This window comes from Schistocerca americana, chromosome 2 (assembly GCF_021461395.2).
Source record: "Schistocerca americana isolate TAMUIC-IGC-003095 chromosome 2, iqSchAmer2.1, whole genome shotgun sequence".
Lineage (NCBI taxonomy): Eukaryota > Metazoa > Arthropoda > Insecta > Orthoptera > Acrididae > Schistocerca > Schistocerca americana.
In genome coordinates this window covers 12,018,526-12,033,725 of record NC_060120.1, presented here as the reverse complement: position 1 = coordinate 12,033,725, position 15,200 = coordinate 12,018,526, and the positions used below count along the sequence as shown (strand labels likewise).

At 43.1% G+C, this 15,200-nt stretch overlaps 1 protein-coding gene across 1 annotated transcript in view; it reads left to right on the top strand.

Annotated features, from left to right (window-relative positions):
• The window catches only part of LOC124596629 (UDP-glucosyltransferase 2-like), a 96,286-nt gene that overhangs the window by 67,226 nt on the left and 13,860 nt on the right, over positions 1-15,200 (top strand). Inside the window, exon 5 of the mRNA XM_047135858.1 lies at positions 1,862-2,084. Coding sequence (XP_046991814.1) covers positions 1,862-2,084 — 223 coding nt within the window. The remainder of the gene's footprint in view (positions 1-1,861; positions 2,085-15,200) is intronic.

Genomic DNA, 15,200 nt, shown 5'->3' with positions numbered 1-15,200 from the left:
GTGATGTTTTGAACGTGCTTTTCGTACCTAGTTTTGTGATATTTTGAGGGTGCTTCTCGTATCGTGGCTTGGGCCCATGCATTCAGTTTTCTATGAACCTTTACAATGATTTTTATTACAATATTCTCAGGGAGCAAGTATTCGTAATGGGGTTGCTCTGGACGCACTTTCCACCCCAGATGACAATATTCATGTTCATGGGACTGCACACTTACATTCCTGCTAGATAGGGCACGCCTGAAGATACGTGTGGTCTCTTTTTTCCTAGCCGAACTGTAGCCGTTCCCTAGGCTAGATGAGGCATTTCACGGTTTGTGTGTAATGTCTCCTGAGGGTGAGTAATTATTTTCTTTGAAGTGCTTTCATTCTGATACTAAATTTAGGGTTTTAAGTTCGGCAGACGGAACACTAGCTATTGGTAAAATATTTCTGTCAGCTCTCAGTTCGATCAAAGGGTCCCCAATCCAAAGCAATAATACAGGGCGTTTATAAACGAATATCGGGGTTTTAATGCTTTATAATATTTATTACATTAAACTTACAGTTATAAATGATATGTCAAATGAAAGAGCAACTCAAACAGTTTTACCAAAAACCTTATAAATGTTCAATGTGAGCACCATTTGTCACACGGCACACATCAAGTCTGTAGCCGAGTTCTTCCCAAACGTTGATAAGTGTGTCTTCAGTGATTGCAGCAACAGCTGCTTCAATCCGGTTTCTTAATTCAGGGAGGTCTGCTGGTAGCGGAGGCACGTACACACGATCCTTGATGAAGCCCCAAAGGAAAAAAATCGCTTGGCGTTAGGTCGGGTGAACGTGGAGGCCATGCAAAGTAAGCCCTGTCATTGGGCCCCTTGCGGCCTATCCTGCGCTTGGGTACAGTGAAGTTAAACCAATCGCCTGCCTCATCTTCTTCGAACTGAGGGAAGAGCCATTGCTCTAGTGTATCAAGGTAAGAAGTGCCAGAGTATGTTCACCAAAAAAGAAAGGCCCATAAGCTTTCCGCCGGGATACGGCACAAAAAACAGTCACTTTAGGGGAATCTCGTTGCATTTATACTACCTCGGAAGGATTTTCTGAGCCCCAGATGCGCACAATGTGAGTGTTAACATGTCCACTAAGGCGAAAGGACGATTTATCACTGAAGACATGCTCCAGAAATCTTCATCATCATGAAACAACATTTCGTTTGCGAAGTTGGCACGTAATCTGTAGCCTGCGGGCTTTAGAGCCTGTAATAACTGTAAACGGTAAGGACGTAGTTGTACGTGATTTATTATAACTTTCCAAACAGTCGACATCGGAACTTGTAATTCACGACTAGCCTTCCGGACTGATTTCTTTGGACTACGAGTGAACGACTCTCTCACTCGCTCAGCGGTCTCTTCACTAACTCTCGGTCGTCCTGTGCTCTTCCCTTTACAAAGGCAGCCGGTATCTTCAAATTGATGATACCATCTACGAATGTTGTTATCACTTGGATGATCACAACCGAACTTCAACCGGAACGCACATTGCACAGTAACTAACTAGGCTGTAGACTTGATGTGTGCCGTGTGACAAAGGTGCTCACACTGAACATTTATAAGGTTCTTGGTAAAACTGTTTGAGTTGCTCTTTCATTTGACATATCATTTATAACTGTACGTTTAATATAATAAGAAAATTATAAAGCGTTAAAACGCCGACATTCATTTATAAACACTCTGTACTATTCATGCCACCTGTTTCAATGCCGTTAACTCCAGTTATCGGTTGGAGTGCCATCATATTTCCTTATTTACTCCTTTCAATTCTTTTTCGTTACTCGCTTCATTCACTTGTCAGGCAGGTATTACAACAACGTTGAATGTTGCAGAACATGCAGGAATTCCTCGATGGAGCCGAACACGGTGTCATCTACTTTAGTCTCGGCTCGAATGTCCGAAGCAACGCTCTGCCAGTGGAGAAGATCCAGGCCTTCCTGGAGGCGTTCAGGCAGCTGCCGCAGCGCGTCCTCTGGAAATGGGAGAACGACTCCATGCCGTCTCAGCCAGAAAATCTGATGGTCAGCAAGTGGCTGCCGCAGGAAGCCGTCCTTGGTGAGCTCACCCTGCAGTCAATTTTTTTAAATGCCAGAATGTGAAGCTCCTTTTACTTTTGTATTAACTATTAATATCGAAATATAGATGTATTCAAGCTACCTCAAACAGAATAGCAGCACTGTTTTTATAAAACGCGAAAGATCTTTCGTGGAAACTAATCAGCTCCATGCACTAGCTCACATTCTGATCATGAAATAGAAGAACTCCATGCAGACATAAGGAAACGATATATGACAGCAAAGTGCAGAGATTAAAGTGAGTGATTTTAATACGGAAATAGGATAAAACTTGAAGTACGATAGAGACATTCGATGTGACAAATGTCTCTCGGGTCTGAGCACTATGGGACTTAACATCTATGGTCACCAGTCCCCTACGACTTAGAACTACTTAAACCTAACTAACCTAAGGACATCACACAACACCCAGTCATTACGAGGCAGAGAAAATCCCTGACCCCGCTGGGAATCGAACCCGGGAACCCGGGCGTGGGAAGCGAGAACGTTACCGCACGACCACGAGCTGCGGACTCGATGTGACACTAGAAATGGAAATTGTCATAAATTTCTCAGAAGAACAACATATGTGTTGTTAGGACTTTCTTCCGAAAGAACACAAACAGAAAATGGACTTGACAGATACTAGATGGGGCTAAAATTAAACTCACTGCACTTTATCAAACGGAGTAGAAATTTTGGAGAAATTCATTGTGACGATACAGCACAAATTTGTCAGTATTTCGTAAGATACAGATCAAAAATACAAAGAAAGAAAGAGATCCATCAGAATGAGAATTTATGTAGTAGTAGGGGACTACGTCATCTTAATCTGAGCAAAAAGTATTACAGAAAAAGAGGCTTTCACCTGCAGATTGTCCCACATACAGGTATGGCTCGTAACCCTCTCTCCGTCCATCTCCTCCTGCCCCCTCTCTCTCTCCATCTCCTCATCCCTCTCTATCTTCTCCTCCACCAAGTCTTTATCCATCTCCCCTAACCCTCTTCATTTTCTGCCTGCCTACTACCATCTCCATATTCCATCTACCTTCTACACCTTCCTCCCTCACTGTCCATTTCCTCTTCCCCCTCTCTCTGAACATATCCTTTCCCCCTTCTCCTCATACCTCTCTGTCTCCTTGTCCTCCAGCCCACTTTCTGCCTATCTCCTTCTACCCCCTCTTTATGACCGTCTCGTTCTCCCCCCACTCTCTGAAAATACCCCCCCCCCCCCTCCCCCCGTCTCTCAGACCATCCTATTCTACTCCCTCTCGCTGTCCATCTCCACCTCCTCACTCTTTCCATCATTGTGATATTACACTGGACACGAATTCTGCCGACTGGTTATATACACTCCTGGAAATTGAAATAAGAACACCGTGAATTCATTGTCCCAGGAAGGGGAAACTTTATTGAAACATTCCTGGAGTCAGATACATCACATGATCACACTGACAGAACCACAGGCACATAGACACAGGCAACAGAGCATGCACAATGTCGGCACTAATACAGTGTATAACCACCTTTCGCAGCAATGCAGGCTGCTATTCTCCCATGGAGACGATCGTAGAGGTGCTGTATGTAGTCCTGTGGAACGGCTTGCCATGCCATTTCCACCTGGCGCCTCAGTTGGACCAGCGTTCGTGCTGGACGTGCAGACCGCGTGAGACGACGCTTCATCCAGTCCCAAACATGCTCAATGGGGGACAGATCCGGAGATCTTGCGGGCCAGGGTAGTTGACTTACACCTTCTAGAGCACGTTGGGTGGCACGAGATACATGCGGACGTGCATTGTCCTGTTGGAACAGCAAGTTCCCTTGCCGGTCTAGGAATGGTAGAACGATGGGTTCGATGACGGTTCGGATGTACCGTGCACTATTCAGTGTCCCCTCGACGATCACCAGTGGTGTACGGCCAGTGTAGGAGATCGCTCCCCACACCATGATGCCGGGTGTTGGCCCTGTATGCCTCGGTCGTATGCAGTCCTGATTGTGGCGCTCACCTGCACGTCGCCAAACACGCATACGACCATCATTGGCACCAAGGCAGAAGCGACTCTCATCGCTGAAGACGACACGTCTCCATTCGTCCCTCCATTCACGCCTGTCGCGACACCACTGCAGGCGGGCTGCACGATGTTGGGGCGTGAGCGGAAGACGGCCCAACGGTGTGCGGGACCGTAGCCCAGCTTCATGGAGACGGTTCCGAATGGTCCTCGCCGATACCCTAGGAGCAACAGTGTCCCTAATTTGCTGGGAAGTGGCGGTGCGGTCCCCTACGGCACTGCGTAGGATCCTACGGTCTTGGCGTGCATCCGTGCGTCGCTGCGGTCCGGTCCCAGGTCGACGGGCACGTGCACCTTCCGCCAACCACTGGCGACAACATCGATGTACTGTGGAGACCTCACGCCCCACGTGTTGAGCAATTCGGCGGTACGTCCACCCGGCCTCCCGCATGCCCACTATACGCCCTCGCTCAAAGTCCGTCAACTGCACATACGGTTCACGTCCACGCTGTCGCGGCATGCTACCAGTGTTAAAGACTGCGATGGAGCTCCGTATGCCACGGCAAACTGGCTGACACTGAGGGCGGCGGTGCACAAATGCTGCGCAGCTAGCGCCATTCGACGGCCAACACCGCGGTTCCTGGTGTGTCCGCTGTGCCGTGCGTGTGATCATTGCTTGTACAGCCCTCTCGCAGTGTCCGGAGCAAGTATGGTGGGTCTGACACACCGGTGTCAATGTGTTCTTTTTTCCATTTCCAGGAGTGTAGCTACTGGTTGAGTTGACTGCTGAAGTGCTTCTGAAGCATACCAAATTTGTCATCTTGAGAAACCTAGTAGCGATCCTACTGAAGCTGTAAACCTATCGTCAACTGTCCTTTTGTAAATTCGACTTATTGATAAGCATAATAATCTTCAAATTGACTGTGTGTATCGAAAGTTAATTGTCTTTTTTTATGTTCTTACTTCCGATTTAAGCATATTGATGTCCGCACGTAAGTCGGAACCCTTCTATTGTTTTAAAAATGCGATTTAGTTGTCAATATCACACAACTTTTTTCATCTTCTACTTGCATTTTATTGTTTGCTTTAACGATATAAGGAATGCTGTTGTATTTTTCCAATCTCCCCTGCTTCAGTCAATTAGTGGAAAGTAACTCACGCTTAATATTGATGATCATTATTTTAAAGTTAGAGTGTACGATATTATATCTGAATCTCAACTGATGAATGAATGTGTAACGATGGTCTTTATGTATTATTTGAAGATGCCACGAGGAACAATAGGCAAAAATGACCACACAAATATGTATCGATGATTTAGTATCATCAAAAATTGTGGAATACATCCTTGTTGGTACAATATCAGCATAACTCTGCTGGCACATGCGAGTCTCCAAATGGATCAAAGTAGTACATGATATTTCGCATTTTTTTAACCTATGGTACCCGGTGAGTTCTAGGTCCCCGTGCAATGTGTAAATTTACAATCCCAAATTCCTTAGATATCCACAGTCTTCAGCAATGTAATCCACACATCACTCCGCGACATCTTGGGATGTTGAATTTCTTGACGAATTTTAGCTATTTAGTATTTGTGACCTGCTAATATAGCAGATAACTGATGATGATGAGTATTTGTGAGCAATCTTTGGGTAGTATAGCTAGGAGACTAATTTCATGAACAGTCCAGATACTCTCCTGTGTAGATTTAAGTGTAGTCCTTTTCCGATAGTCAGAAGTTCCATCATCTGTCTGTGTCTTTTTACCTCATTAAGCTGTTCCTGTTCGTTTTTCGTATTTTTCGGTTTTCCAGCAATGGCAGCTGTCCATCCAGCTAAACAGTCAATCGCTGAAAGTCCTGCTAGGGTAGGAATTAAGTATGGAATAATTCCACCAGGTATCTTAGATATACAAATTTTTAAACATCCCACTGGTTTTTTCTTGTTTAGTGTGTAATAAATGGTATTCACAACTTGTTGGAAATTTACTCTCAAATACCGTATAATTTAAGATTGGTGCTCATTTTAGCAGCTACAAATGATGCAATATGGTGCACTATACCTATATCTCTTCTTGCACATATTTCACTAGCTTTCTGAAAATTCGATTTGCAACGTGACGTTATGCCAAACCAATATTTGAAGTGTACTAGCCTTCTTCAGCAGAGTAATCCTCTTAGCATTACGTGCTTGCTGTTTCTGAAGCTTTGCTCCAGGCCCACAGTAGTCATATGTAAGTATCTATCATTCCACAGGTGGTTTCTCGAGATTAATAACAAGGCCTTTGCTGACGTACTTCTTCCCATTCATGTGATGCTACTGTATGATTGGAGCGTTACACACTCTCTCGTGTAACAAATCACACGCATTCATCCAACTGTTGGCCGGCCGGTGTGGCCGTGCGGTTCTAGGCGCTTCAATCTGGAACCGCGTGACCGCCACGGTCGCAGGTTCGAATCCTGCCTGGGGCATGGATGTGTGTGATGTCCTTAGGTTAGTTAGGTTTAATTAGTTCCAAGTTCTAGGCGACTGATGACCTCAGAAGTTAAGTCGCATAGTGCTCAGAGCCATCTAACTGTTGTGCGATGACAGGAAACCAAACCATTTAATTAAAACCTTATCCCCACAACGTTTTATGACATATTCTATGAGAAACGCTACTTCAGAGATTATCTGTAATTCTTATGTGCTAATACTTCCAGCAGTTTATTCACCTCCACCGTACTTTAAGGTTTAAGTACTATGGTTTGTTTGTTGTATTTGGGATATTACAAATATTCAGTTTTTCTACTTGGAAGGTGTACATGACACAACATGCATTGGAAAAAATTGTAATTGATCCTATCTGCAGAAATGCTAATCCATAATAGTGTTTCTGCAATCCAGTCAGACTGCTTCAGCATATCTGTTGATATGGCAATCACGCTATTGCCTACACTAATGCCGCCTTAGCTGCTGCTCGGATGCTTTCTTGTAACATTGAAATGTGTATTAAATCACGTACGTTAAACTATTGTTTCCATGGATTCACCATTTTAATATGATTATATACTGTATTTAGAACCACATTATTACATTACTTACAAACATAAGTGGTTTCATTTTTGTTGAATGATGTTTAGATTAGTTACACTGTCCAGTTATTTGTAGAAGACTACCAAGCCATTTGTATGAACCTTGAAGATTAAAACGCGTCCACATATGGTTTTTTATCATTATGATCGAAAGTTCCATGACACTCGACATCATGTGGTAGAATGTCAAGTAGTGGTGTATTTCGTACCGCTCCACTGCCGCCTTGAAATTCTTATTACAAAACTCGCCACCTTGATCTGTTTGAAGGTTGAATGGCCAACAATTCATGCATCAGCGGTGCAATTTGCTTCCCTGTATTTCTTCTTATCAGTAATGCCCAATCAAATTTCCAAGATGTATCAACAACCATTAAAATATTTTGAAACCTTTATTTGTTTATGAATATTGCTTCATATCTACAAGATCTGCTTGCCATATGTCATCCAAACCTTGAACTATAACACAACTATGCAGGAATATTTTTTCTCCCGGTTTGTAGGATTCATGAACTACTGTCTCCATAACTATTTAATAGCGTGTGTTTCTCTAACATCAGAAATGACTGATACGATTTAATTCCTGTGAGCTGTCTCTCCTGCAGTGGGCGATGTAATTTTTTTTTGTTTATAGTCCCCAAATTACGACACTAGCTTTGTTTTTTCATAATGAAACTATATACTTTTTCAGTGGCAAGTGAAAAAGGCTCCCAAGAGAACTTAATTAGCGTGAAGCGTATGAGACTTGATAAAATAGTATGAAGATAAAAGGAGAGCAAACCACTATCCCTCATTCTGGAGAAGAGGTTTCACAATCGTCTGCCCTATAGTACCAAAGTAAGCAATCATGTAGTTCATGTACTGTTCATATGTTTATTATCATGGGTGTCATATCAGGTACTCAAAATGTTGACCTTGTGCACTGCTACATCCTATAAAGTGATCCTGGAGAAACAGTACTGCACACTGAATTGAATCTTGAGTTAACAGCAGCACAGACCTCTATTAAAAGTCATTTCATGCCTTCAGAAGTCCTCGGTGATTCCTGATAGACCTATTGTGTTAATTTTCGCCTAAGATAAAAGTGTAGTGGTGTTAAATTTGATGAGAGTGCGAACCATTTTCCATTTTCTGAACAACTGTTCCAATGCTCTCCAAATTTTGTCCTGGGAGAGTCTGTTATTACATGTCCAGAATGGGAGGCACATCGATCATATTGGTAACATACCGATGGTTGAATGTTCAGTAGTGTGTCTCCGAATAACTGTGGCAGCAGGGTTACATTAGGAGCTCCATATAGTTGAGTTTACTTAGATTCCCATCAATAAAACAGCGACCAATGATGCGGATCTTGAAAAAACACGCACCGTATGTTGATAACCTAGGAGCATTGTTTTAATCCACTTCTTTCAGTTAGCGTGCATTTTCAACTGACGATTAGTGCATATTGCGAAGATAGATTTGCTCTTGGTTTGTAAACGATGCTTCTTCCTTGAACAATATTTTGCACAGACTTACAACGTCAGATATATCATGTACCTTTGCTTTATCATACGTAGCACTCGGAGAACTGTAACCAATTTTGAATGTCATTGCCTTGTAGCCCGTAGTTGCAGTGAAATGTAAAGAGGATGAAATACGATGGATGTAGTGTTCGTAGGACAGTCATTTGGTTGATCCCTCTCGTACTTTCGAGAGTTCTGTTAGTGACCTTTGTATTGAGTGTTACTGCTGCTAAAATGTTACTTTCGTTTCTTTTATCAGTATCTCTTCTGTTTTCCTTCTATTTTATGTCCCGCTCTTCCGAAAAAATGGCTCTGAACACTATGGGACTTAACTTCTGCGGTCATCAGTCCCCTAGAACTTAGAACTACTTAAACCTAACTAAACTAAGGACCTCACACACACCCATGCCCGAGGCAGGATTCGAACCTGCGACCATAGCGGTCACGCGGTTCCAGACTGTAGCGCCTAGAACCGCTCGGCCACCCCGGCCGGCCCGCTCTTCCCATTTCTAGAATTTTTTTTATAATGTTTCTGAAGACAGATCGCTAGTTCTTGATACGATCTGGATACTATTTAGCATATAACCGCACCACTGCTTTAATAGTTTAGTTACAATCGTCTTAAACAATATTCACTTTTTCGACAGTCGTATACATCGTGAATGACTCAGTAACATTAAGAGCAAGTTGTCTGATTGCTACACAGCAGAACACAAACTAATGAGCTTCAAGTGATGAGATATACTCAAGAACTATATCTGAGTTGCGCTTGTTGATGTTTAGTATAACAGAGGACCCTCTTCTCCGAACAGTGGGACAGTGGTCTGCCGTTATCTTGATTCTGTTTGATCAGTTCCCATCCATTTTATGTCGTTCAAGTTCTCTTAGAAGCTTCTTTCAAATACCACAGAAGAAAGTACGAGGGTTGGAACTTAAATAGTTGTTGTTTGTTGTTGTGGTCTTCAGTCGTGAGACTGGTTTGATGCAGCTCTCCATGCTACTCTATCCTGTGCAAGCTTTTTCATCTCCCAGTACCTACTGCAACCTACATCCTTCTGAATCTGCTTAGTGTATTCATCTCTTGGTCTCCCTCTACGATTTTTACCCTCCACACTGCCCTCCAATACTAAATTGGTGATCCCTTGATGCCACAGAACATGTCCTACCAACCGATCCCTTCTTCTGGTCAAGTTGTGCCACAAACTTCTCTTCTCCCCAATCCTATTCAATACTTCCTCATTAGTTATGTGATCTGCCCATCTAATCTTCAGCATTCTTCTGTAGCACCACATTTCGAAAGCTTCTATTCTCTTCTTGTCCAAACTATTTATCGTCCATGTTTCACTTCCATACATGGCTACACTCCATACGAATACTTTCAGAAATGACTTCCTGACACTTAAATCAATACTGGATGTTAACAAATTTCTCTTCTTCAGAAACGCTTTCCTTGCCATTGCCAGTCTACATTTTATATCCTCTCTACTTCGACCATCATCAGTTATTTTGCTCCCCAAATAGCAAAACTCCTTTACTACTTTAAGTGCCTCATTTCCTAATCTAATTCCCTCAGCATCACCCGACTTAATTAGACTACATTCCATTATCCTTGTTTTGCTTTTGTTGATGTTCATCTTATATCCTCCTTTCAAGACACTGTCCATTCCATTCAACTGCTCTTCCAAGTCCTTTGCTGTCTCCGACAGAATTACAACGTCATCGGTGAACCTCAAAGTTTTTATTTCTTCTCCATGAATTTTAATACCTACTCCTAATTTTTCTTTTGTTTCCTTTACTGCTTGCTCAATATACAGATTGAACAACATCGGGGAGAGGCTACAACCCTGTCTTACTCCCTTCCCAACCACTGCTTCCCTTTCATGTCCCTCGACTCTTATAACTGCCATCTGGTTTCTGTACAAATTGTAAATAGCCTTTCGCTCCCTGTATTTTACCCCTGCCACCTTCAGAATTTGAAAGAGAGTATTCCAGTCAACATTGTCAAAAGCTTTCTCTAAGTCTACAAATGCTAGAAACGTAGGTTTGCCTTTCCTTAATCTTTTTTCTAAGATAAGTCGTAAGGTCAGTATTGCCTCACGTGTTCCAGTGTTTCTACGGAATCCAAACTGATCTTCCCCGAGGTCGGCTTCTACTAGTTTTTCCATTCGTCTGTAAAGAATTCGTGTTAGTATTTTGCAGCTGTGACTTATTAAGCTGATAGTTCGGTAATTTTCACATCTGTCAACACCTGCTTTCTTTGGGATTGGAATTATTATATTCTTCTTGAAGTCTGAGGGTATTTCACCTGTTTCATACATCTTGCTCGCCAGATGGTAGAGTTTTGTCAGGACTGGCTCTCCCACGGCCGTCAGTAGTTCCAATGGAATATTGTCTACTCCGGGGGCCTTGTTTCGACTCAGGTCTTTCAGTGCTCTGTCAAACTCTTCACGCAGTATCATATCTCCCATTTCATCTTACTTAAATAGTGGCAACTATTTATTGACAACCGATACAAAAGGTTTACATGTTTGCACCTGTTACTGCCAGCGATGTGGAAGGCGTATCATACCGTTAGCAGAGCCTGTTCTGTTGATGGTGCGAATGGAGCGGTCTACTGCTTGTCGAATCTCTGTAATAGTTCTGAAGCGAATGCCACGAAGCCGAAGCTGAAACGCCACTCCAACGAATGGCGTCATTATGCGTCGCCGCGAAAGTTGAAAGTGCGTCCGAGCCCCAGTATGGTGAAACTTATGGTGATTCTCGTGTACCACTGTGATGGTGTTAGCCTAACGCACTACGTTCCTCCACGGCAGACCGTCAATGCACAGTACTACTGTTTGTTTTTAGCATCACCTGCGACCACCTTTGCGAAAGAAGCGGCGCAACCCACCCATCATTTTGCACGACAATGCGTGGGAGCATACAGCGCAAGCTGTGGCTGCTCTGTTCGGTCGATGGGAGTGGGAAGTACTGTACCATCCACCATACTCCCCAGACTTAAGTCCTTGTGACTTTGATTTGATTCCGAAGATGAAAGAACCACTTCGTGGCATTCGCTTCAGAACTGTTCCAGAGATTCGACAGGCAGTAGACCGCTCCATCCGCACCATCAACAGAACAGGCTCTGCTAACGGTATGCTACGCCCTCCACATCGTTGGTAACGGGTTCTACACAACGCTGGTGACTGCTTTGAAGGACAGAAACGGGTGGAAACATGTAACTCTTTTGTATCGGTTGTGAATAAATAGTTGCCACTATTTAAGTTCCAACCCTCGTATATAGTCCCATGAGAAGAAAACAAAGTCGCTGTCGTAATTCGGCGACTACAACTGATAAAAATCACTTGCGAATGCTGTGAAATTCGTCTTGTTGTCTGCTATAACTTGGCGGAAACCGTACATCGATATATTTATTCATTTTACATATATTTGGGGTGGCCTGGAGTACGTCTAATCCCGCCCATCCAGACGGTTTCGACAGTCCTGCAAAAAAGAGAAGTCATTGTGTAACGATCCCAAAAACGTGAACTATGTGAAAGCATAATTTTTTTCCACTATGTAGACCATAGTCCATATCCTTAATAGTTCATTGGGTGTTCGCCTTAGCAGCATTGGTATTTGGTCAAGGTCATGTAGCACCTCCTCTACCAAATCTGACATGCTTATGTCACAAGCATCGTATCACTCAGGTACATTATCACCATCATCATCATCGTCAGACGGAGGTGTGTCTTGGCTCACACCGATGTATCAGTCCATGTAAAATCGCATGACCTGTGTACTGGAGTATTGACCTAGTATTTCTGGAAAGATGTGGACATGTACAGGGTGAGTCACCTAGCGTTACCGCTGGATATATTTCATAAGCCACATCAAATACTGACGAATCGATTCCACAGACCGAACGTGAGGAGAGGGGCTAGTGTAATTGGTTAATACAAACCATAAAAAAATGCACGGAAGTATGTTTTTTAACACAAACCTACGTTTTTTTTAAATGGAACCCCGTTAGTTTTGTTAGCACATCTGAACATATAAACAAATGCGTAGTCAGTGCCGTTTGTTGCATAGTGAAATGTTAATTACATCCGGAGATATTGTAACCTAAAGTTGACGCTTGAGTACCACTCCTCCGCTGTTCGATCGCGTGTATCGGAGTGCACCGAATTACGTTGGGATACAAAGGGAACGGTGATGGACCTTAGGTACAGAAGAGACTGGAACAGCAGATTACGTCCACATTCTAACACCTTTTTATTGGTCTTTTTCACTGACGCACATGTACATTACCTTGAGGGGTGAGGTACACGTACACACGTGGTTTCCGTTTTCAATTACGGAGTGGAATAGAGTGTGTCCCGACATGTTAGGCCAACAGATGTTCAATGTGGTGGCCATCATTTGCTGCACACAATTGCAATCTCTGGCGTAATGAATGTCGTACATGCCGCAGTACATCTGGCGTAATGTCACCGCAGACTGCCACAATACGTTGTTTCATATCCTCTGAGGTTGTAGGCACATCACGGTACACATTCTCCTTTAACGTACCCCACAGGAAGAAGTCCAGAGGTGTAAGATCAGGAGAACGGGCTGGCAAATTTATGCGTCCTCCACGTCCTATGAAACGCCCGTCGAACATCCTGTCAAGGGTCAGCCTATTGTTAATTGCGGAATGTGCAGGTGGGGTACGTTAAAGGAGAATGTGTACCGTGATTTGCCTACAACCCCAGAGGATATGAAACAACGTATTGTGGCAGTCTGCGGCGACATTGCACCAGATGTACTGCGGCGTGTACGACATTCATTACGCCAGAGATTGCAATTGTGTGCAGCAAATGATGGCCACCACATTGAACATCTATTGGCCTGACATGTCAGGACACACTCTATTCCACTCCGTAATCAAAAACGAAAACCACTTGTGTACGTGTACCTCACCCCTCATGGTAATGTACATGTGCGTCAGTGAAAAAGACCAATAAAAAGGTGTTAGCATGTGGACGTAATGTGCTGTTCCAGTCTCTTCTGTACCTAAGATCCATCACCGTTCCCTTTTTATCCCTACGTAATTCGGTGCTCTCCGATATACACGATCGAACAGCGGAGGAGTGGTACTCAAGCGTCAACTTTAGGTTACAATATCTCCGGATGTAATTAACATTTTACAATGCAACAAACGGCACTGATTACGTATTTGTTTATATGTTCAGATGTGCTAACAAAACTAACGGGGTTCCATTTTAAAAAAACGTAGGTTTGTGTTAAAAAACATACTTCTGTGCATTTTTTTATGGTTTGTATTAACCAGCTACACTAGCCCCTCTCCTCACGTTCGGTCTGTGGAATCGGTTCGTCAGTATTTGATGTGGTTTACGAAATATATCCAGCGGTAACGTTAGGTGACTCACCCTGTATATAACAAGCGTAAATACACACACCCACACATAGTCAAACAGATATTTATAGATACTTTACTTACCCACATTATCATCATCGTTATCATCATCATCATTATCGTCTAGAATTCGCGTGCTCTCGTGCTGGGAGCACGCAGCAGTCACAGTAGGTTCATCCAGTAGACAGATACATATGGATTAGAGGCATATTGCCGACCATCTTCGGTCAAGATTTCGTTCAAAAATCCTACAAATAACGTCAAATAAGCATTCTAAGCAAGCATACATGGTTTCTTTCTTCAGGACATATGTACCTACATATGGATCTGTACTTACGAGCACATTCGTAGTTGATTACCAGTACCAGTTACTTCATCCCCATCCTAGTATCTGCTCCAGTAGAAAGGCTAATGTATCGTCGCACACATGGGAGGGGGGCATTCTGTAACATAAAAAATTAATTAATTCATTTCTATATAAATATATGAAAAGTATCATTAGTGCACTGTGTTTTTGATACAAACTTGCAATGTAACCAGCTAGGCGAGGGCACTTGCTCCCTTAATGTTCAGAGTGATTCCAAGACGGGCATTTCATGACTGTGGAAGCTACTAATACTCGGCCTACAACTGGAATGGTTTTGAATTGGAAAATGTGTGTCTTGTATGTACTAGGCTCATTGGGGTGGCTTATAAGTCGCCGGTTACTGAATAATGGATGGTGCACATCTACACACGATGTGAAGACCTTAATAAATTATGGTAAAGACAGTATTCCAACAGGTGTTATTTTTATAGCTTTTTATTTAGGCTGCCAGTTTGGACTCCTCAATGGAGTCATCTTCAGGTACTGTAACATGAACGACAATAAGCACATATTTGTACAAATATGTGTCGATGAACCAATATCTGCCCCTGATTTCCGTAGAAGGCTTCATGAGCAGTGTGTGCCGTTCGCATATGTTGTGTTCTTACGAAGTCTTCTGCGGAAACCAGACGCAGATATTGGTTCCATGCCATATACTTGTATGACATGTGTGTAGTGCACACATTGCTCGTGAAGTCTTGATCAGAAACCAGGCACAGATACTGCTTCTCTGTTGTATACTTGAACAACTGGGTGTGCTTTCTATCA